General features: G+C 46.5%; 1 protein-coding gene across 1 annotated transcript in view; it reads left to right on the top strand.

Annotated features, from left to right (window-relative positions):
• The window catches only part of LOC144137649 (uncharacterized), a 146,703-nt gene that overhangs the window by 95,278 nt on the left and 27,097 nt on the right, over positions 1-24,328 (top strand). The window contains exon 6 of the mRNA XM_077669588.1: positions 703-819. Coding sequence (XP_077525714.1) covers positions 703-819 — 117 coding nt within the window. The remainder of the gene's footprint in view (positions 1-702; positions 820-24,328) is intronic.

Raw genomic sequence — 24,328 nt, 5'->3', positions numbered from 1 at the left:
ACGTGCAGCAGCTGATACTGATTACAAATACCTGCTTACTTATACGTCGCAATATTCCGGCATTCTGTTCGAAAGACGTGTGTAATATGAGACGATTTCATTTTGGTGTATACTACGGACCTTTCTGCACGTAGGGTCAAGTGATGTAGCAATTGCACAATTCCGCAAAGCACTGTCGTAAAATTAAAAAAAAAATGAAAGTTTAGTTACAGTGGTTTTTTCTTGGTTCTTGAGCAGGTGTAATAGAGTGGTGGAAGATTATTTTATTTGGTAAAATATAGATTCATAGATATTGGAAACCTCGAAGTATGTCCCCAAATTGCGGGCGGCCAGGGTTTTGTTACATAACTTTTCCACAAAAATCACAAAGGCGGAGAGCACTCGCATATGTTTCGTTACAGTTGAGGACGGTGTAACAGTACATGTCCCGGCACTTACCCAAAATAAAATGCCGAAAAAATTAAAATAAATGAATTAAAATGCGAAGAAATATATTTATTTGTTCCATGTCATACATATATGTCTCAAAATATAGAAACTGAAACGAAGTCGGTAGAAAATATGAGAATGTTTAGTTTTTTTTCGGTGGAAATAAACTCTGACGTATGCGCCGTTTAAAAAGCATTCCCACTTTACAACTGCTAAATTACGTCATAACTTTGCATTCACAAATGTGCTTTTAACTACTCGTGTTCGTTTTAGGCGTCAAGCGATGGTCTCCAAATAGGCTGCACCTTTATATGCAGTCGCAGAACAGAAGGAGGAGACCATGACATTGAGCAATACTACGGGTTTTATCCACCTGACACGGCCTGCCGGGTAATGTACCTGCTTCCATGCTTAAATGACTTAACTCAGTGGCGTAGCCCAGAAGGGTAGAGGGTGCATGTCGTAGTAAGAGCACCCCCCCCCTCCAATGATACATTTGAGCGCTGCACACGCCCTCATCCCCTTCTCTCAGATGCATATATAGTAATGTCTCGTTCATTCGAACTCGAAGGTCACCATGCACCATAAAGTTGGTCAAATTAGACGCAGGTGAAATTTGCGGGCGGGCGCTAGGATGAATGGGAATCGTGCCACATCGCACGGGAAAGACACAGAGAAGACACCTCTGGACTCGGTACTGCGAATTAAGCGCTTTCCTTCGCTTCCCTGAGTATTTTCCACGACTGGCACAGTTGATGAGGCGGCGCTGACGAAGCGCCAGGGGAACGAAAAAGGTTACCCAAGAAACTGGCTGCCCGCCGCAGTGCAAACAAAACCGGACTACGAGGACCAACCACTACCGCGCAGGCTACAGGTGAGCTTGTTGCGCACGCCAGGTGATCACAGGCCCACACCAGCATAGAGTTTCATACTAATATACGCTAGAGGGGACACTGGTGCTAGTGTCTATGTGAGCCGCCGAATGGTGACAGCAACCCCCTCGAAGGCAGCCATGCCAGCAGTATACGTGATTTTAGATCTTGGCTTGACCAAGCTGTCATCTTGACTCGACTTAATGTATATTTTTGAAATATAAAAGCTATAAAAACATTGAAGAAATAAAAATTACTCGTGCAAACAACTTGTATTTTATGTTAATTTTATATTAAGGCTCAGAAGAAGAACTTTATTAAACGGGGAGAGATTTGTAAACTGTATGCACGGCTGAGTTTAGCGCAGCCGGCGACTCGGTGGCGAGGGGTTTGCTTTTTTGTGTGTGAGTCGGAGATGGCGTGCGGCTGAAGCAGGGCGGCTGTACTGTATTCCACAAGTTTGCATGGTCACGGGCGGTGACTGCTAATGTGCGTGCGCCTTGTTCACGTCAAGGATTACACTCAGCTGTTTGACAGCGGAAACGGGCTGTGGTGTGCCTGCGCGAACAGCCTACCAGATGACGGCTGCATTGGTAGAATCATTCTGTTCTCGCTTTTTTCGCCGCTTTTTACCGTGATAAGGTAGTCACCACGACACTGCTGATTTATTCACCGGACGACGCTCCCGCGATATTGTTACGTAAAAAAAAAACGCGATGGCTGTACGCATCAGCGTTCTTTTCCAAATGAGCCCGATCCACCTAACGCGAACTTGTGAAACAAGCGAAAGTTTGTTACCGGACTTAAATGCAACGCTGTCAAACCTATCACGTGATATATCTTAAGTGTCAGCTAGGGGAACTTGATGGCCACATGTAATTAAAAATTATAAGATGACTTTGACTAATATAGGAGTAAGAAGTTTGGAATTGGCTCATATTGAATTGGAACACTTAAGTTGATCCGGCATTCATATGAAAATTTATTTACATTGACTTTTAAGAAAATTGCGATTGAGTTTTGACAGGAAAGGGATTAAACATATGCAAAAGGGCTTCAAGAACAGTAGAAGTATACATGGAGAGCGGGTGAGTTCTATTGGCACTCTTAGCTGCTCTTTTCGAATTATACCCTAGGATACTTTTCTTATGCACGGCTGAAGGCACTAACAAATTCGGCAAGATTGCCATGAATGTCCGAAGCGATTCACTAGAAGGCTGCTTATATATTTTTTTTCACGTTAATGAAGTGGTTCCCGCTATCAGAAGGGGGCGAGGGGGGAGTTAGACTTTGCCTCTCTATCTTCTGGGTGAAAAATGAAGACTAATAACGGGGTTTTTTGATGCTCTAGCTGAGAGGACGATCCCGACTGGCTACGATGACCGACGTACCATGCTTGAAGCAGGTGAAGGATGAGGGCTGCCTTTTTTGCTGGATATTAGGCTTATTTACGCTATTTACATCACTCTGAGTATTTACATCAGGACATAATCGCGGTTATATTCTTCCTCATTCACAACACCCTCTTCGGCCATGATCTATACTGAACTAGATCCTTCTCGACGGACCGACCGACAGACCGACCTCGGAAAAAACCCTAAAAAAGTTTTCTCTTTCTCTCTCTCTCTCGGACAAAACCCGACACTCTGGTTTTGATCCCTAAAACCACGCCTCCAAAGGGGGCGTCCAAGAAAGAGCGAAGACCATTTTAAACATGGTTCATATGAAGCACGAATTGGACACAAGAACTAACCAATCCCAAACATGTTCCCACCTGCGGTCACATAACCCAACGCCCTCTCTCATGCAACTCCTAGTACGTTTCCCGCGTACGTTATTGCAACCGCAAGCAAAGACAGGACATCTGCTACCCGAAGTCACTGACCGCGCGGAGTGGTCAAACCGCTACGTTAAGCTGGCGGCACCTGCACAAAGCCAAAACCGAACGCTCCCAGGCTGCACAGAAAGTGTGTCCCAAGACCACCACGTCTATGGCCGCTTTCTGGCATGTCCGGCCAGCATCCAGGTTCTGGCAGCCACTCATCATACGATGAACGGCCAACATTCGGCAACCAGCGCTTCGGTATTTCTCCGGCCGCCCGTGTTCAGACGCACAACGGCAGCTGCCGGGCTGCCAGATATTCAGTTGCCTTTCGGCTGCCGATGTTGAGAAAGCAATCGGCCGGAGTACAGCTTTAGGGCATCCATTTTTCCTTCGGGAAGCGCTGTTCAGCCGAAGCACGGCAAGCGATAGGCCACAGGATATCCATACTCTTGTGGCAGTTGGTGTTCGAAAGGAGACCGGCCGTAGCGCGGCTGCCGCGCATCCGCTCTTTCAACGCTGAACCGCGCGTCCGACGGCACAATATTCGTTTTCTTCGGGCAACCGGTGTTATGATGGAGACCGGCCGACTGACGGCCTCAGAATGTACGTTTTTCATTCGGTTAGCGGTCTTCGGCCGAATTACGGCAAGCGAACGGCCGCAGAATATTTGGCAACTGGTGTTCATGCGGAGACCAGCCGACATAAGGTATCAGGTTATACGTCATTATGCGAACAACGGCGCGCGTCTGGGCGCCGAGAATTCAAGCACAGACGTGCTTGGAAGAAGACCCGCCGATGTAGGACCGGTCTTTCCCTGGGTGAAGAAAGAGCCGTTAGGGAATCGAATGGCGCAGACACGTTTCTCATCCGCTCGGTGTTTCTGCGTTTTAAATGAACGAACTACGTTTGTCAAACACTAATGAGTGTTCTAGGTGAACGGGCAAGGTGCAAGGACTCGCTGGACGTTACCAGGGAAACATTTAGGCCATCGAAATGCCATTTATTGCCTCAAGAAGACTGCGCCACACCGACGGGTGAGCTAAGTCTCTCTAGACATAGCCGCTACAATGCCTCGGCCGTCGGCTTCGTCGACGCATCAGCTCGAGGCTACTCGCCCCCTCAAGAAATGGAGACCATTGGAGACATCGACCCGGCAGCGATGTCCGACCCGAGATGGCGGTGGTTCACCAAAATAAGTGGCCTTGAAGGATGTCGAGAAAGCGGCCACCACGCAGGAGCTCAACCGGCGCCATGTCAAGGACTCCCCACCAAAGAAAGGCAAGGACGCGCAAAAGCGCAAGTTTCCGGCTATTCTTCTCACAATAATACTGCGAAAAACAATGTGCACTAAATTGTTTGTGATAAACGTAGAAGAGGCTAAGCTCATGCATTGGTAGGGTCAACTTCGTGCCCTGCACTATGTTACTTCATGGGATTTTATGACTGCCTATTTAGAAACAAGTGTTATTTTGAATTTGCCATAACAACAGAGCCTTGTAAATGACGAAGCCTAGATGTTAATTTAGTTGCGGTGTTTGAAATTCAGAATTGCTACACTTGGGGTATGACTCATTTGGTTAAACATAATCGCCAGCATCCTAGCAAACACGGATTTCGTTGGGTTTTTCTTGCTCAACGCAGCTTGTTGAGTTCACGCACGATTTGGCTCTAGCAATAGATAAGCTTAAAGTAGCTGACTATTTTCTTGTGCGGCAAAAAATCATTTGACGGTGTTTCATATCACCTTCTTGTTAGTACAATCCGGGCAATAAACTGAATGAATCGGTTATTGCATGGATAGCCGAGTATATCTATCTAAGACAGCAGTTGGTCGCCCTCAATGGTTGTTCGTCCGGATATGTTCCTGCGACCTCAGGAATTCCCCAAAGCTCTGTTGCGGGCCCTCTTTTGTTTGTGTGGCCTCAAATCTTTGTTAAAAATGTTCGCGAATGACTGTGTAATTTACAGGACTATAGCGAATGAACGTGATTCCGAATACTTGAAGCATGATTCAAATTAAGAACATCCTGGTGTGCTGATTCAGAAAAGTCGTTGAATCCTAAAAAAGTGTGTTAACGTCAACTTTACGAGAAAACCTTCATTCCAATTAAATGCGTATACAGTAAATTGCGCTGCTTCAAGAACGGCCGGCGAATATAAACAACGACGAGTTTAACGAGTTGTTAGAGCAATAGGCACGTTTACAACATAAAAGTTACGGCTGCACGTGTTTCTGGCTTTCCGAGACAAAATTTCAGCGAACCTCTACCTAACCTAAAAGAACACCCGTTTTTAACTCATGTGCGCTCAATGTAGGAGTACGCATGTGTTTTCTGGGATCCCTACAGCAAAGAGCTGGTTGATACGCTCGAAAACATACAGAATAGGGCAGTGCGATTGTATTAGGTATTGGCACTGTCAACTTAGGATGAGGGAAAGTAAAATTAAACTTAAATGGTAGGAAGGGAAAGATCATAGACGAAACCTGAGGTTGAAATTTTTTCGTAATATGTATCATTCGAAAATTGGAATAGCTGGGGAGAAGTATATCCAAGCGCCATTCTACATATCCCAAAGTGGGATCGCTGGTTTGAAGCAAAATATTAACTGTCCTTTAAGGTGACGCCTTGCGCGATTCATTTTATCTTAGATTAATACGAGAGTGTAAATATCTTCCATGTTTGATTTTATCCGCTGTTTATAATGACAATTTTCACCACGCTTTGCAGAATTAGTTTATTGGTCTCAAATTTGATGCTTAGTATTATGTATTATGCATGCAAATGTATTATGCATGCAAGTATTATGCATGCAAATTCGAATCCGGTATCAAAGAAATAAATAAATAAATAAATAAATAAATAAATAAATAAATAAATAAATAAATAAATAAATAAATAAATAAATAAATAAATACAATATCAAATAAATAAATAAATAAATTTGCGGAGCTGCAAGTTCGCCTCCGGCGGGTTGAGAACACTACGCATTCAAACTTGACCAATGAAATATTTATTGCTTTATTCGTTGCAGTATTCAAGGTTTGCTGTATGAAACTACAATGGCTAAGTTATTTGTTTGACAGAAAATATTAAAGTCTTGTCTTACGCCTTTCCTTGCGTGAACACAGAGGGATACAACTGCAGCCATCTGAAGAAGGGCGTCATTCGCAACACGTCTAGAATTTTCTTAACGTAGTACTTCTTTAGAGGAAAATTAAGTTCTTTTAGTCTATTAAGGAGTGTGCACGTAACTCATGAAAACAACATAAAAAATACATTGAAACTGAAAGTACTTCTTTGATCTCTTCTAGGATCAGCCCTGTGAAAGATCAGCAGAAAAGTTGATCGAGTAGAAAATTTCTGTGCAAGAAAAATGGGCAAATACTGGACATATTTTTGTGTGAAGTAAATTATATTGAATGCTGCTTAGTGTTTGGTGGAGTACCGAACCGCTTCGTGAAGGCATTCGCACCGGTTTTGTATACAAAAAAAACTGTTCAAGCAGCTGTTGTAAAAATAGTTCATTTAGTCAGACCATGAAAGTATTGTCTTAAAAGAAATTGCCTAAAAGCGGCACTTTCAGCTTTGTGAAATTCAACCCATTAAAGTATGCAATTATCCGCCCCCCCCCCCATCCTTCCTTGTTTATTACAGGTAAGCCACCCCACAGAAGATATCAGGACCTGGACAATACATCTATTCCACCTCTGCAAAGAAATGAATATTTGTTGTATTCGACAGTGAAAGAGGCACACCAATTAAAGCAACGACCATTTGTGAGCACTGTAGAATAAATTAATTTTGGTATAAACTGACGCTCATAATTAGGCCAGGCTGCGCTGAAGGCTGGACAGCTGGTGATTGCGCGCGGGCTCACTTTGATGTGGGTGCAGTGGACCCAAAATGGTAGGTTTGTGCTGCTGGACAGCGCGATTGAGTCATCGGCTTGCGCTGCATGCAGTGGTAGTCCACCGGCCTCAGTACAGTAAATGTACTGTGGCTGAAATACAATGCCCGTAGCAAGGCCGATTCCGGCTGGAGTCCGATGACCGCATCTCGGCTGTCCTCCGGTGGCCGCACTTCAGCCGCACACGGGTGGTTTGGGATGGCCGGAGCCCTACGGCTGGAGTCTGGCCGTATGAACGTAACCCGGTCGACTGGCCGACGAACACTGGCCGTTGGACGGGGATGGGAGTATGGCCGTAACGGCCAAAAGGCCCACATTTCGACAGGGGCCGAACATGGTTGTCGGAGAAAGGCCGGGCAGAAAATCACCGGCCAAAGTACACCGGCTTGAGTAAGGCCGAACAGTCCTGTGCTGCCTGGGCTTAGAGCGGTCTTCGAGCGGCTAACACCTTACAGTGTTGTCGCCTTGCCACCTCGAATTTGTTCACGTGCGCTCGCCGGCACAATAAGGGAGTCAAGGCTAATCCCCTCCCCATACTAAGGGACACCGCTGCCCGCCACCTTACTAGCGGGAAGAGCTGCTCTAAACCCACGCGAACATTCTCGAGGCGAATTACCCATAAACGAACACCACCTTCCGCCGGCTTGGCAAATCCTCAACGACTACCCTGCGCGCCTTTTCGACCGTAACAGACGGCATCATTTCGCTTTCCCGTCAGCTCCTCAACCTTGACGAACGACCGAGCCACTTCCCAATGTCGGCAAGCCATAATAGCGGCGTGAGCGCAGTGTGAGAGGGAACCCCGCGCCGAAACTGTTTTCACTGCTGCGCGCCCATCCGCTATTCACTGAGACCGCCCGGTCGAGCTGACCACATACCAACGCAATGGAGGTACTCTGGCTCAGCAAGCTCGTCTTTTGCTACACAAAAGGAAGGAACACAAAGCATGCACTCGGCGGCTATTTAGTTAAGTTCTAAAATAGTAAATATTGTGGCAATATATATATATATATATATATATATATATATATATATATAGTAAGGAAATGAGGGGCTCGTTGAGGAAATAGAGAAAGATAGGTCAGCAGTCTACAACGCCAAAGGAGGCATAGGGGTGTGGTTAGGCTCTTTTCTTTTTCACTACAGTTAATGAAGTAAACATTTTTTTAAATATACAGAAGAAAGAAAGAAAGAAAAACACGCGCCCAGAGTGGGGACCGAACCCACGCCTTTCGATTACATGTCGAATGCCTTACCAATTCGGCTATCTGGGCGACTGTGTTCTCCTTCACTTTCTGGGCTATTTATATTTACTAGAATTGTATCTGATGCTTGAGGGTGGAAGCCAGCGCCACTCTGACTACACGGGGAGAGAGAAGGGGACCTTCTTTTCAACCCCCGGGGCGTGACTCAAACGTCTACAGCCTGTCATGAGCGGGTAACTGGCGGGAAGCCCTCTTATGCTACCTAGGCATCAAGGCTGCCAGAACCGAGACCCTCGCTAGGCTTTCGCAGAATAATATAGTAAGGAAATGAGGGGCTCGTTGAGGAAATACAGAAAGATAGGTCAGCAGTCTACAACGCCAAAGGAGGCATAGGGGTGTGGTTAGGCTCTTTTCTTTTTCACTACAGTTAATGAAGTAAACATTTTTTTTAAATATACAGAAGAAAGAAAGAAAGAAAACCACGCGCCCAGAGTGGGAACCGAACCCACGCCTTTCGATTACATGTCGAATGCCTTACCAATTCAGCTATCTGGGGGACTGTGTTCTCCTTCACTTTCTGGGCTATTTATATTTACTAGAATTGTATCTGATGCTTGAGGGTGGTAGCCAGCGCCACTCTGACTACACGGGGAGAGAGAAGGGGACCTTCTTTTCAACCCCCGGGGCGTGACTCAAACGTCTACAGCCTGTCATGAGCGGGTAACTGGCGGGAAGCCCTCTTATGCTACCTAGGCATCAAGGCTGCCAGAACCGAGACCCTCGCTAGGCTTTCGCAGAATAATATAGTAAGGAAATGAGGGGCTCGTTGAGGAAATACAGAAAGATAGGTCAGCAGTCTACAACGCCAAAGGAGGCATAGGGGTGTGGTTAGGCTCTTTTCTTTTTCACTACAGTTAATGAAGTAAACATTTTTTTTAATATACAGAAGAAAGAAAGAAAGAAAGAAAGAAAGAAAGAAAGAAAGAAAGAAAGAAAGAAAAACACGCGCCCAGAGTGGGGACCCAACCCACTCGAAAGGCGTGGGTTCGGTCCCCACTCTGGGCGCGTGTTTTTCTTTCTTTCTTTCTTCTGTATATTTAAAAAAAATGTTATTGAACTGACTGTTGAAGGTGTAGCCGCATTAGCGCTTGTCCATACTGGTGCCGCTGTGTCCGTCTTAAGTGAACGCCTCTGCCGCTCATTTCGAAAAGTGACGACGCCACTCTCCGACCTTACTCTCCGAACCGCAAGCGCGCAAGAGGTGAAACCATTGGCCATGTGCACCGCTCGTGTAGCTATCCAAAACATCACGTACATCATCGAGTTCATTGTCCTTCCCGCGTGTTCTCACGACATCATCCTCGGATGGTACTTCTTATCACGTCATCACGCCATCATTGATTGTGCTCGTGCTCAGGTCGAACTATTTCCGTCATGCGAACCGCCATTGAATGACCTGTCCGTCAGGTTAATCGTGACGGACGACACGTCCCTTCCGCCCAATTCCTCCGTGCTTGTGCCTGTTTCTTGTGACGTCAAGCCTGATTCAACTGTTGTTTTCACGCCGTCGAGTGTCTTTTCGTCTCGGAAATGCCTGCCTTTGCCCGCTGCTGTCCTCGACGTTCAATGTGGGTCCAGTGTGATGCTTGCCGGCAACCCGTCGTCTTGCCCTTCAACATTATATCGTGGGGAATGTCTCGGGTACGTGGAAGCTCTCGACCCCATTCTGGTCATGGCCGTCCCGGAGGAATCATCCGCGTTTTCGGTGAATGTCCTGAGCCCTCATCCCAGCAAGGCAACTCCCGATGTTTTTCAACGATCCATGGATGGAGATCTCACCCCAGCACAACGCGACCAAATTCTTGCCGTTCTCGATCGCTTCCGTGAATCTTTCGACAGTCATCAGACCGCCTTGGGCCGCACGTCTACTGTTGCCCACGAAATAGATACCGGATCCCACGCCCCTCTGCGGCAGCGACCTTATCGAGTGTCACCTTCCGAACGACGCATGATTGACGAACACGTCGCTGACATGCTCACGCGCAACGTAATTAGACCCTCTTCAAGCCCCTGGGCTTCGCCCGTTGTGCTTGTCACAAAGAAAGATGGGTCCATCCCGTTCTGCGTCGATTACAGGCGTCTGAACAAAATCACCCGCAAAGACGTCTACCCACTGCCTCGTATCGATGACGCTCTTGATTGCTTGCAAGGCGCTGAATTTTTCTCTTCTCTCGATCTACGCTCAGGTTACTGGCAAGTCCCCATGGCCGAATCTGATCGCTCAAAAACTGCCTTCGTGACACCTGATGGACTTCACGAATTTAACGTCATGCCTTTCGGACTTTGCAACGCGCCCGCAACATTTGAGAGAATGATGGACGGTGTTCTACGAGGCCTCAAGTGGAAAACATGCCTTTGCTACTTAGACGACATTGTCGTGTTTTCGCCCGATTTCACTACTCACCTGGAGCGCCTAGAACAGGTCTTGACATGCCTCATGTCTGCTGGGTTACAGCTCAACTTGAAAAAGTGCCGCTTTGCTGCTCGCAAACTGACCATTTTGGGTCATGTCGTATCAAAAGATGGCATCCTTCCCGACTCGGAGAAGCTTCGCGCAGTCGCCCAATTTCCGAAACCAACCACGATTAAAGACCTCTGAAGTTTCGTCGGATTATGTTCCTATTTCCGGCGTTTCGTACGGAACTTTGCCACCATCATCTAACCTTTGACGAAACTCCTCAGTGGATCCAGTAAAGAACCTGTCGACTGGTCGCCTGCCTGTGAAGAAGCTTTCGTATCTTTACGGCGTTTGCTTACGTCGCTTCCAATACTGCGACATTTCGACCCCCTCCTGCCAACTGAGGTACACACTGATGCCAGTGGGGTCGGTCTCGGCGCTGTGCTCGCACAACGCAGAGAAGGCGCCCCGGAGTACGTAATTGCTTATGCCAGCTGTACTCTCACGAAGGCGGAGAGAAATTACTCAGTGACGAAAAAAGAATGTTTGGCGATCATTTGGGCGATTTACAAATTCCGCCCCTACCTTTATGGACGCCCGTTTAACGTTGTCACGGACCATCACGCGCTGTGTTGGCTTTCGTCACTGAAAGACCCGTCCTCCGGCAGACTTGGTCGTTGGGCTCTTCGCATCCAAGAGTACGACATTCGCGTTGTGTATCGGTCCGGCCGCAGACACACGGACGCTGATGCCCTTTCTCGATGTCCCGTCGAGTCGGAAAATGACTGCATTTCCTCGACAGACTGCACCCTGGCGTCACTTGACATACACGACATCGCCGCAGAGCAGCGAAAAGACCCCTGGATCGCGTCCATACTGCACTACCTGTCGAGTCCGTCCACCGTTTCGGCGGCCCGTGCACTGCGTCGCCAGGCCTCACAATGTGTTGTTCGTGACGACCTCCTGTATCGGCGCAACTATATCGCCGAGGGCCGCAAATGGCTTCTAGTTATTCCCCGTCATTTGCGTTCTGCCATCTGTTCGTCCTACCACGCTGATGCGCAATGCGCCCATGCTGGCGTCCTAAAAACATATCAGCGGCTCCGCATCCGTTACTATTGGCGCGGGATGTACACGTTTGTTACAAAGTACATCCGCTCGTGTCCCGAATGCCAGCGCCGCAAGTCTCCGCCGCAACATCCTACAGGACCTCTGCAGCCACTACCAAGCCCCGCGCGCCCTTTCGATCGCGTTGGAATCGACATCTACGGGCCCCTCCCCACCACAACTGCAGGCAACCGTTGGATTATTGTTGCAGTGGATCACCTGACTAGGTATGCGGAAACAGCCGCACTTCCCACCGTTACAGCCCATGACGTGTCACAATTCCTCCTTCAGAGGTTTGTTTTACGCCACGGTGCGCCCAGGGAGCTTTTGAGCGACAGAGGACGCGTCTTTTTGTCGGACGTAATACAAGCCCTGCTGACCCAGTGCCAAGTTGTTCACAGAAAAACTACAGCGTATCATCCGCAAACCAATGGGTTGACTGAAAGATTTAACCGCACGCTTGGCGACATGCTTTCAATGTATGTTTCTTCGGATCATTCAAACTGGGACTTAGTTCTACCATTTGTCACGTATGCGTATAATACGGCGACACAGACGACGACGGGCTTCTCGCCCTTCTTTCTACTTTATGGGCGTGAGCCTTCCGGCACCCTAGACACCATACTGCCGTACCGACCCGACGCCTCCGAGTGCAGGCCCATTTCCGAGATAGCTAAGCATGCCGAAGAGTGCCGCCAACTGGCTCGATCCTTTACCGCTGCGGATCAAGGGCGCCAAAAATCTCGTCATGACGCTTCAGCCACCTCGCCTACCTATGCCACCGGATCTCTCGTGTGGCTGTGCATACCGTCCAAGACGCCCAGTCTTTCGCCGAAACTCCAAGCTAACTACCATGGACCCTACAGAGTTCTTGAGAAAACGTCCCCCGTCAATTACGTAGTTGAGCCGATCGCTGCCACGACCGATCTTCGTCGCCGAGGGCGCGAAACAGTGCACGTCCAGAGTATGAAGCCCTACTATGACCCCCTCGTCGTCGCATCCCCTTGAGTCGCCAGGATGGCTCCTCTCTTTGCCGGGGGGTGATTGTAATGAAGATATCATGGCCACTTCCTTAAATGGGTGTGTGCCGTGCACGTCTCGCGTCAGACGATGTATGTACTTGGATATGGGACAATCCACCACAAGTGGGTATGTGCTTGAATCTGGGCTAGACAGCCCCATCAAGAGCGCAGTGCGCGAGACTGGTGCCCCGACCCGAGAGCTCGCTTGGACGCGTTTGGACTCCGCGATAGTCAGGCCTTGCTTTGCCTTCCTGCCAATAAACCCCACTATAATATATATATACATATATATAGCCAGAGTTACTTCGTAGGGACGGAAGAGACGAGATGAATTTAATGTTTCCCATGTGAGTTTATTTCAGTTACTTTCTCTCCCGTTAAATTCGTCGTTGACATCTGGGGACAGATCTTTCGCCGATCTTTCAATTGCCGTCTGAATTCGTAATAGGCCAACTCCGAAAAGCGAAAAAAATATGTCAGAGAACGCCCACGAAACAGTATGAAGAGTGAAGCCAAAACCAAACTCCCATTGGGAAAATGGATGTGGTTCACGTTGATCTGTGAACCAGCAAAGTCTGGCTCATTTTCAATACGAACTACGATCTGCGTACAGGTTTTCAGGGTGTTTTTTCACCATATTTTTTGCCACCCTTTTTTCAGAGGATAGTTGCAGAGTTTTTCTTGTCAGTGCAGTTTTATCTGAGTTAGTTTCGGTTTCTGGATCTGCCTCATTTCGAAAAAAATGTCTCACATGTATTTACCGCGGGTTAAAGAGTTTTATTTGGCCTAGTCGCTACCGCGATCTTGTTGTTCGCAAGCGTCGTCATAAACAGGACTAGGATAGAACCAACGCCGGTGGAACAGCGTGCTCGTACTGCCTACCTTCCGCGGAATTCCGAGTTCGGGTCCGTTTTGAGGAATGCCGTATAACATGATCTAGTGCTAGACGTACAGGCTACACGGCGATGCTACTGTTTTCTTCTCCACTTTATTTCAGACAAGCACTGTTTGCTCATTGCAGCCACTGGAATCGGGCGCTAACAGCAATTTCGTCCAGGAAAGAACCGTCGACACTTCAGAGGCCGAAACAGAAACTGATGGTGCGCGAAAATCGGAAGCCAAGTACCAGTACACGTAGCAATATAACAACAGCAATGCATCAAGTTACGCCAAGTTCGAAAATACCGTCCACGTCGCATAACAAAATTCATGGTGGTCGAGCGATTACCGCGCCTGTGTGCCCCCAAGTTATATGTGAAACTCTATGAACACTAGCGACCGCGGCAGAAAGAAAACCTGCAACGTCATGCGGCGTGGCCCTTGCGCCGGTGGTGCGGCACCCGCTACGGGAGCCAAATAAGCTGTCGCAGCAGCGCAGCGAGCGCGCTACGCTGTTGTTTCACTGCGAAGCAGTATACGTCTACCAGCTAAGGAAATTTCGGTGTCCGGTTCAGAAGGAAGCGCCAGGCTAAATGAAAGAAGTTACCTCCAGGAATCTAACCTGGACCCAAATAGAGAAGTGGAGCGACAGCCCGCCTTCTTACCGACTAAGCTACGCCCACGCAAGGAGACGAGGAGACAGACGGTGTACTCAGCGAGCACAGCGGCGGGTCCGCCACCTGCGCCCATTCAAAGCCCTCGTGTGAAGTGAAAACGCCACAATGTATGATAACGGCGTTCACGCGTTTAGATTAGCGGCGAACTGTACAGCGACTGAGAAGGTGGAGGGTGGGAAGGGTGCTTATTGGCGGTGACGCATGAACTAAGATGGAGGGGGAGGCAGGAAAAGAGATGACGCCATAGCCGCGCATGCTGCCCTCCTTCTCGCCCTTTGTCGGGCGCTCCACTCCGTTTTTTTTCGGCGTCGCTGCTGTGTTCGGTCAATCGGTTACGCGGCGCCGCCCCTGCGAAACCCAGGTAACGGCTGCCAGAGTCTTTGGTTTCCGTCGTTCTAGAGCTACGTGTGTGAATTCAAGTGACGTCGCATGGGTAATGGTTGCTTACAGTTTCGCAGTCCGACCACCTTAGAGTTTCACAGTGTGGATTGGAGCCAAATATTTTCTTTTTTGTTGTTTTCCATCTGTAGTAAATTTGGTTGGTTTGGTTTGGATTTGCAACACGTTGTAATATCTCTGCGCCTACTTCTTCTGCGAGGAGCGATTTGAACCGGGGATTCTAGTTCGAATTAAGCGTTCATGATACCGACGCGTTGGAATTATCGGGCGTTTCACCCTTTGAAATGTGCAGGACTGTTCCGGTACCAGGGCGTCAGTTAGAATTAATTGTAAGTTAGAATTACCCGAATTTGAATTCATAAGCATTTACTGTATATATAGAATATGGCTTCCTTTACGAGGTGAGTTGTAACGTGTCTTACGATCATAATACCCGTACTTGTGCGGCCTCACCTCCGTCAGGGGCCTACGGTAACTGAAACAACTGTCAGTTTCAGCTCCCGGCCAACTTGCAGGTTTTCTGGTTTTAGGCGAGAAATAACACGCATGCGAATGACGCCTTGCTTCAGGTGGCTGCACTTGCATCCTTCTGTGTTCGCGCAAGGAAAGGCGTAGGACTAGAGTTTCATAATTTGTTTAAAACCAATAACATAGCAATGGTAGCATTCATACAACAAACCTCGCATACTGCAACGAATAAAACAATAAATATTTCATTGGTCAAGTTTGAATGCGTAAGGTTCTCAACTCGTCGGAGGCGAACTTGCGGCTCCGCAATTTTCTTTATTTATTTATTTATTTATTTATTTATTTATTTATTTATTTATTTATTTATTTATTTATTTATTTATTTATTTATTTATTTATTTATTTATTTATTTATTTATTTATTTGATACCGGATTCGAATTTGCATGCATTACAGCAGGGAGATACATAATACTAAGCACCAAATTTGAGACAAATAAACTAATTCTACAAACCGTGGTGAAAATTGTCATTATAAACAGCGGATAAAATCAAACATGGAAGCTATTTACACTCTCGTATTAATCTAAGATAAAATGAATCGCGCAAGGCGTCACCCTAAAGGACAGTTAATAATTTGCTTCAAGCTAGCGATCCCACTTTGGGATATGTAGAATGGCGCTTGGATATATTTCTCCCCGTCTATTCCAGTTTTCGAATGATAGATATTACAAAAAAATTTCAACCTCAGGTTTCGTCTACGATCTTTCCCGTCTTACCATTTAGGTTTACTTTTACTCTCGCTCATCCTAAGCTGTCAGTGCCAATACCTAATACAAATCGCACTGCCCCATTCTGTATGTTTTCGAGCGTATCAACCAGTTCTTTGCTGTAGGGATCCCAGAAAACACATGCGTACACCTACATAGAGCGCACATGAGTGAAATACGGTTGTTCTTTTAAGTTGGGTGGAGGTTCGCTGAAATTTTATCTGGGAAACCCAAAAACACGTGCAGCCGTAACTTTTATGTTGTGAACGTGCCTATTTCTCTAACAACTTGTTAAACTTCTCGTTGTTTATATTCCCCGGCCGTTCTTGAAGCAGCGTATTTTACGGTATAGGTATTCAATTGGAATGAAGGTTTTCTTCTAAAGGTGAGGTTAAAACACTTTTTAGCATTCAATGACTTTTCTGAATCAGCACACTAGGATGTTATTAAATTCGAATTATGCTGCAGGTTTTCAAAATAACGTTCATTCGCTACCGTTCTGTAAATTCACAGTCATTCGCGACCATTTTTAACAAACATTCGAGGCCAATAGTAATATAATTTATGTATAGCAGAAACAAAACAGGGTCCGCAACTGAGCCTTGAGGAATTCCTGAGGTGACGGAAACATATCCGGACGAACAACCATTGAAAGCGACCGACTGCTGTCTTAGAGAGAGATACTTGGATATCCATTCAATAACCGATTCATTGACTTTATAGACCGCAATGTACTCACAAGAAGCTCATAAGAACACCGTCAGATGCTTTTTTCCTGTTTAAGAAAATACAGTCCACTACTTTAGGCTTATCTATTGCTAGAGCCAAATCGTGCCTGAACTCAACAATCTGCCTTGAGCAAGAAAAACGTGACGAAATCCGTGTTGGCTACGATGCTGGCGATATGTTTAACCAAATAAGTCATATCCCAACTGTAGCTAAGCTCACCTTCCAACACCGCTACTAAACTAACATCCAGGCTTCGTCATTGACAAGGCTCGGTTGTTATCGCAAATTTGAAATAGCACTTGTTTTTAAATAGGCAGTCATAAAATCCGATGAAGTAACAGTTCAGAGCACGAAGGTGAGCACGAGCTTAGCCTTTTCTACGTTTATCACAAACAAAAGGGTTGAAATTGTTTTTAGCAGTATTCCTGTAAGAAGAATAGCCGAAAACTAGCGCTTTTGCGCGCTCTTGCCTTTCTTTGGTGAGGAGTTCTTTAGATGACACCTATTGAGCTCCTGCGTGGGGGCCGCTTGCTTGACGCCCTTTAAGGCCAGTTATTTTCGGTAACCACCGACATCTTGGGTCGGACATCTCGACCCGGTCGATGTCTCCAATGCTATCCATTTCTTGAGGAGGCGAATAGCCTCGAGCTGATGCGTTGACGAAGCCGGCTGGCGAGGCGGGGTAGCCGCTAAGACTGGCGAGGCTTTGCTCACCCATCCATGTGGCCCAGTCTTCTTGTGGCAATAAATGGCATTCCGATGGCCTAAAAGGTTACCTGGTAATGTCCAGCGAGTTCTTGCACCTTGCCTGTTCAACTATAACCACTAATTACTGTTTGAAAAACGAAGTTCGTTCGTTTATAACGTAGAAACACCGAGCAGATTAAACGCGACTACATCGCTAGGCTCCCTAACGGCTTTTTCCTCACCGAAAAAAAAAACCCCGACCCTCACTGGCGAGGCGCCTTCCAAACACGCCTGTGCATGAATTGTCGGCGCCCAGACGCGTTCCGTTTTTCGGCTGTTGACCTCTTACCGAAAGAATAACGTATAACCTGAGACCTTATGTCGGTTGGTCTCCGCATGAACACCGGTTGCCAAATATTCTGCGGCCGTTCGCTTGCCGTAATTCGGCCGAGGACCGCTAACCGAATGAAAAACGTACATTCTGAGGCCGTAAGTCCGCCGGTCTCCATCATAACACCGGTTGCCCGAAGAAAACGAATATTGTGCCGCCGGGCGCGCAGTTCACTGTTGAAAGAGCGAATGAGCGGCAGCCGCGCTCCGGCCGGTTTCCTTTCGATCACCAACTGCCACAATTAATGAATGAAACAAATCTTTATTAAAACAACAGGTGCAGTTGTTAGGGCACCCGCCCGGTGGAGGGGATCCCTAGTCCGGGATCCCCTGGCTGCGGCTGGCTGCGCGGGCCCTATGCACCCGGTCAAGCTGAAACGTAGGGTCCTTGCTGGTCAACCGCCACAAGAATACGAATATTCTGGGGCCGGTCGCTTGCCGTGCTGCGGCTGAACACTGCTTCCCAAAGAAAAAAACGGATGTCCTAAAGCCGTTCTTCGGCCGTTTTCTTTCTGAACGTCGGCAGCCGAAAGTGAACTGGATATCTGGCAGCCGGGTACCTGCCGTTGTGTGTCTGAACACCGGCGGCCGGAGAAACACCGAAGCGCTGGTAGCCAAATGCTGGCTGCTAAACGTATGATCAGGCTGCCAGAACCTGGATGCTGGCCGGACATGCCAGAAAGTGGCCATAGACGGGCCGGTCATGGGGCACACTTTCTATGCTGCCTGGGAAAAACATAGTGAGATTTTTACATCAATCCTGCTCTTCGCGGCTGATAGACCTGTTAGATTTCGGTGAAAAAAATTGTATTTATAACCAAAAGCTAAAATATTCCGTGTTTTAAAATAGTCAAAACATAAACCAGAAGTATTCCTACTAAAAATGAAGGACGTATTTTACTGTGGTGACTTTATTTACATTAGTTTGATAATGTTCTCGGCTCACGCAGTCAGAATTAAACACTAGTGTGCAGAACGATTTCTCTGTGACCTTTCGCATACGGGGTAGGAAATCGAATCTCGTGAGACCAATGACGAACCAATCTTCCGATAACCAGTCCAGCAGCATTAAAATATCGGGACTCAAGAGCTAGTAATTATAAAAAGGCAAAAGAGTTCTCGAGATTCATCGCGAACCTCTAACGTGCCTTTAGCGGTAAACACAGCAATCATCACGTACTTCTTTACTGCTAAATGCATTATCATATATTTTCATAGCTTTCGCTTTTCTTTTGACTGAACGTACTCTGGCAAAAAGATTAGCCACAATATTGCGGCAGCTTACCCACACTCAGCGCCCTCCTTCGCCTGCACTTGTTCTACTCACGCGCGTTCACACTTAGTTTTCACAATCTACTCACCACAATAATAAATGTGTAAGTCAAAGTACCGTTGTTGTAGTTAGGATGTGATCCTAAAGCTTTGCCGGCTAGTCTTCCATCCAATGAAGAAAAAAAAAACTAGAAAGGCACCGGGTAAGATCTGTGGTTAAAACACTTGGTTGATGCACTGCTGATTCGGGTTCGAATCCGGCATAAGCCCACGAGTTTTTTTCATTAATATATCTCCTCTTTACAGCGGCGCTCACTCTGGTACCTTCTGTTCTGAGGAATGACGATGGTCACTTTAATAATTTGATGAGGCATGAGTGGTTTTCGCCTTAAAAAGCTAGTTTAATTTAAGGCTTACTTGTCTTCCAGTGAAACCATGGGGTTCGCTCAAGCAATAGCACGACTCCCTTGAGTTTACTTGGCGTATTTTTGAATGCGTAGCGTACTTTGCCGAGTACTCCCACAGTATAGGCCGTGTAATACTCCTGATTTTCAAAAAACGCACATTTTTCCGCTAACACCTATAATCGTTACAACAGAGTGAATGGAGGTAAATGAAGGGCGGCATTTTAAAAAATTAAAAAATAACAACACGAGACAAAATAAACTTTTCGCAAACTCTGTCTGATGAAATCAAAATACGCCTCTGCTAATTGTTCCCCGAAAACCGAAGAATAAGCAAAAAAAGTCACCCAAAAAACGTTCAATACGCGAATAAAGAGTTAGCCAATATTGTGAACCGTGTAACGCCCTGCCTGTACGAAAGGTGCATATTTTGCGGAAGTAACACTTTGAATAATTTTAATAGCACAAATAGAGATAATTGGTCCCAGAGAATTAAAAAAATAGGAGAAATAAAAAAAATCGTTTGACAAGAACAGTTTCACACAATCAAACATGTGCACCTCGTCCATCTCCCCCGAAAACCGAACAATGCACAAAATGTCCGCAAAAAAGCTTACGAAATGCAAATAAAAAATAGCGAAAATGGCGAACCGTATATCGCCCTGTTTTTCCACAAAAAATGCAGATTTGGCGGAAATCGTTGTAATAGCCCGAATAGAGATAACTGGTAGTACCGAATTCTCAAAAATAAAAAATAAAAAAAGCGCAATTGATACTTAAACAAAAATGAACTTAAAAATAAAAAAATCTGCATCTTGTCCACTTCTCCAAAAACAGAGGCTAAACGGAAAAATTCCACAGGAAAACGTCCAAAAAATGTTTAAAAATAAAGCAAAAACGACTAACCGCGAAACGCCCTGAACTTAAACAAAATGATAATTTCGCGAAAGTAACAGCTTTATTCTTTATAAGCGCGTTAATTAATATGATTTGTCGCACAGAATTAAAAAAAAATACAGGAAAATATAAAAATTACACCATCTTCCCGTGGGGAACGATTAGGAGGTTGCGAAGCATCCTGGGGGTTCCGTGTAGGTTCTATTGTGTTGTCGTTATGTTGTTTCATTTATCGGAGCACGATTGGGAACGTAGTGTGAACCCCCATGTAGAGATAGAGAAATGTAGAGAAATGTAGAGACAGCGAACAGACCGACACCCGCGGTAACTGATCGAACACCTCCTGGTTCTCGTCTTTCTTTATTCCGTGCTCACGCTCCTACCCCGCTGCCCGCCCTCTGAGTCCTCTTCTCTGGTTGAGCTGCAACGCGCGTGGCGCTTCCCGCCACAGCTTTCCCGCAGGAAAGTCAACATCCTGCTCTAAAGTTTTCAGTTCGTCGTTTCCGTTGACGTTCAGCTTCGCGTGCCTTTGTTGTATCAGTAAGTTCTTGACGTATTTTGAATGAGAGAAGGACATAGGGCGCGTTCGTAGCACCTGCTCCTGTTCCGGTTTATAGAGCAGTGGGAAGAGCACTACGTACCTCCGTCGAGTCAAGGGTTCGAACCCGGGCGCCGCCTAACTATTTCTTTTATTTATAGTGGACTACGCTGACCAAGGTGTCAAACCGGAATTTTTTCGGGTTCGGTTCGGGTTCGGTTCCAAAACACCATTCCGTTCCGGTTCGAAACGGTGGGAACCGGTACAAACAGGTACAAACGAGTTCGAAGAAAAAAAGCAGGCGTGTTTTTTTTCTGTAAATTTTTTTGTGCTCATTTTTTGTTTCCTTATCAAGGCGGCATACAAACAAAGTCATAATCAATGTTTCTTTGTGCAAATATTTTGTCTTTGCCAAACTAAAGTGACCCTGGAACACTTTTTTCACCTTTTTTCTAAATCTCGAGTGCTTGCAGAAAGTAGTCAACCAACACATCCTGTACTTAGAATAGGGGGTTGCAAAGTGCCTCAGCCAAAAATTACTGCTCTCTCCTCATTAGATAACTTAGAAATTTGTTTAAGTATTTTTCTCTCTTTCCCTGTCTTGGTGTTCTTCGACCACTGAATGACATCATTACAGCGGTGTAGCGGCTATTTGCTGGCTTTCCTTAAGTTGCAGAATAGAACGCATTTGATAGCCACTTTAAAAATAAAGCCACAAATGCGCAGCAGAAACGGAAGCTGCATCTGCAGCGACAAGCACATGACGCAGTGTTGCTCCGTGCTGCAAATAGCTATAGTTTTCGCAGTGCTTCCAGATGCGCAGAAGATTGAAAGCGTTTATAGAAAGTGGTGATTGATTGATTTTTGTTATTTATTTATTTATTTATTTATTTATTTATTTATTTATTTATTTATTTATTTATTTATTTATTTATTTATTTATTTATTTATTTATTTATTTATTTATTTATTTAATTATTTTTTGTCGGGTTTAACGCGCCGATGCAACGCAGGCAATGAGGCGCGCCATAGTGGAGGGCTCCAGATCAATTTTGAACACCTGGGGACCTCTAACGTGCGCCGAAATCTCGTACACACGGACATTTTCGCTTTTCGCATCCATCAGGAAAGCGGCCGCCGCGGCCGGGAATAGAACGTGCGTCCTTAGGCTCAGCAGCGCAACGCCTTAGCCACTGAGCCACCGCGGCGAGTTTATCTAATGCGTTCAATAGCTCCTTCAAGTGTACAAGCTACTACAAAACGTTTTATATGGTAGTGTGACGTGTATGTGGCGCTCCCCCTCCCCCCCCTCCCCAATTTTCGTTGGCCGCTAAGTTCGGTGGCCCTGCCAGGCTCGGTGGGAACATTGTGCAGGGCTGGCGAATACACACCGACGAGTACAGCCGCTCGCGGTCAGTCACCGTCACCACCAGCACGCTGCGCGTCGTCACTCGGGTGGAGGGTACTGCGACCCTCCCACTTTCACGAATGCGGGCCAAATCGTTTCAGGTAGGTTAACGATTACAACAATAGCTATAGCGAAACAAAATGTTCTACACTTAAGGCTGCCTATCTGTATGAATGTGAAAGCATTACTCCTTATGACCGCCAGTTTAGCTTTCATTTCATTTCATTTATTTTAACCTCACGGCCAGAGGCATTACAGAGGGGAGTGGGTTACAAACACAAAAGAACAGATAATACAATGCAGCAAAAAGGTAGTGTATAACAGGGCTATGTGGTTCCTAAAGTAACAATGTTAGCTAAAGTTATGCGAAAATGTTGATCGTTTTCAATGGCAGCGTTTCGTCCGGGAACGTAGTTCCAGTCATATGCTGTGCGAGGCATGAAAGACTGAGAACAAGATTTTGTGCGACAGGACATGATTGCAACTTTATGACGGTGATCAATACGGGCAGAAACATATGAAGGCGCAGAAACCAAGATGGACCGCAAGTAGGAATTGTGATAGTATATTCTATGAAATAAACAAAGACGAAAATACTGACGACGATGGGCGAGCTGGGACAAATGCAAGGTATTTTTCATGGATGTTACGCAAGATGCTCTACTGTAATGGCCTGTAATAAATCGCGCAGCGTTGTTTTGAACGAGTTCGAGAGATTTTATTAAAATTTCAGTGCTAGGATCCCATATTGGTGCAGCGTATTCTAATTTAGATCTTACCAAGGTTGTGTACAAAAGTGACTTAAGAGAAATAGGAGCAAATGAAAAGTTACGGCGAAGGTATCTAAGCATGCGGTTGGCGTTGTTAATTATTTGTTCAATATGCAATGCCCAATATGCAATATGCAATATGCAATATGCAATATGTTCAATATGCAATATGCAAGCTTTATTAATTGAAGTTCATTCATTTTCATGATTTCATTTTATTTTATTCTTGGCTCATACCGCTGCATTTTTATACACCACAGTGGTTTCTTGAGGAAACAAAAAATATGGCAGTCGATTACGGTAGTCACTAATGCGAAATTGGAGCACAGCGTGAACTGTAGTCTTGTCGGCGACGGCGCATGGCTGCGGTGTCTTAGGAAGTGATGCATGATGGCATGCGGTATACTCTGTCGTTATCTCGTAAGCCTTTGCTGCCGTGGAGAATGTCTTGCGCGGTCTGGAAATATCGCCCTCTCCTCCCACTTTCGCCATACTTTCGTCCTCCGCTTTCCTGCTCGCTCTATCTTCGGTGGCGTCTTCGTTCTCTCGGTTGCAACGAGGCCGACGTTGAGAAACTACGCGAAACCACAGGATGCGGGCGCTTAAGGGCTGCGCTCTAACGCATGGCTCTTCAGAGCCACCGCTGTGCCGCCCTGCGATCCACTCCCTTCGCAGACCCGTGACGGGCCGCACATCGTCTCCAAATAATGCGTCCTCGCCACAGTGTTCTCGAAGGCGAACATGTACCCTCCTGGCTAGCTGGAAGCGCCCCGGTGCCTCCAGCACCTCCCCCATCGGTGCAACCTAACCAGAATCTTCTGGCAATGGGCAGCCTCCCTGCAGGCTGCCTTTTGCCTCGACCTACTCAGCAGACGACCCGTCCGTCCACAGTCGTTTTTAAAGCAAAGCTTTATACCTGTACCCCCCAAGGCTTCTTTCGTGACCGTTGGTGTCAACACAAAAGGCCCGCGAATAAATAAAAGAACTTACTGGCACCGCCAGGATTCGAACCTGGAATTAATAGCGTAACAAAGCGAGAGCCCGTTGTCTTACCGATTCAGCTACGAGCCCACGCGGGGACGGGGAGGACAGGTGGTGGACTCACAAAGCACATCTGCGGGTTTGCCCCCTGCATTCTCGCTGAATACCACGTGATTGCGTCACGCGACCTCACGCGCCGCTGTGTGCCCCACCCATGGCACGTCTAGCGGCCC

The sequence above is a fragment of the Haemaphysalis longicornis genome, unplaced genomic scaffold (genome assembly GCF_048455015.1).
Source record: "Haemaphysalis longicornis isolate Haplotype H1 unplaced genomic scaffold, Haemaphysalis longicornis Haplotype H1 scaffold_43, whole genome shotgun sequence".
NCBI classification, from domain to species: domain Eukaryota; kingdom Metazoa; phylum Arthropoda; class Arachnida; order Ixodida; family Ixodidae; genus Haemaphysalis; species Haemaphysalis longicornis.
Note: the sequence above shows the minus strand (reverse complement) of the source record. Positions and strands in the feature narration are given on the sequence as shown.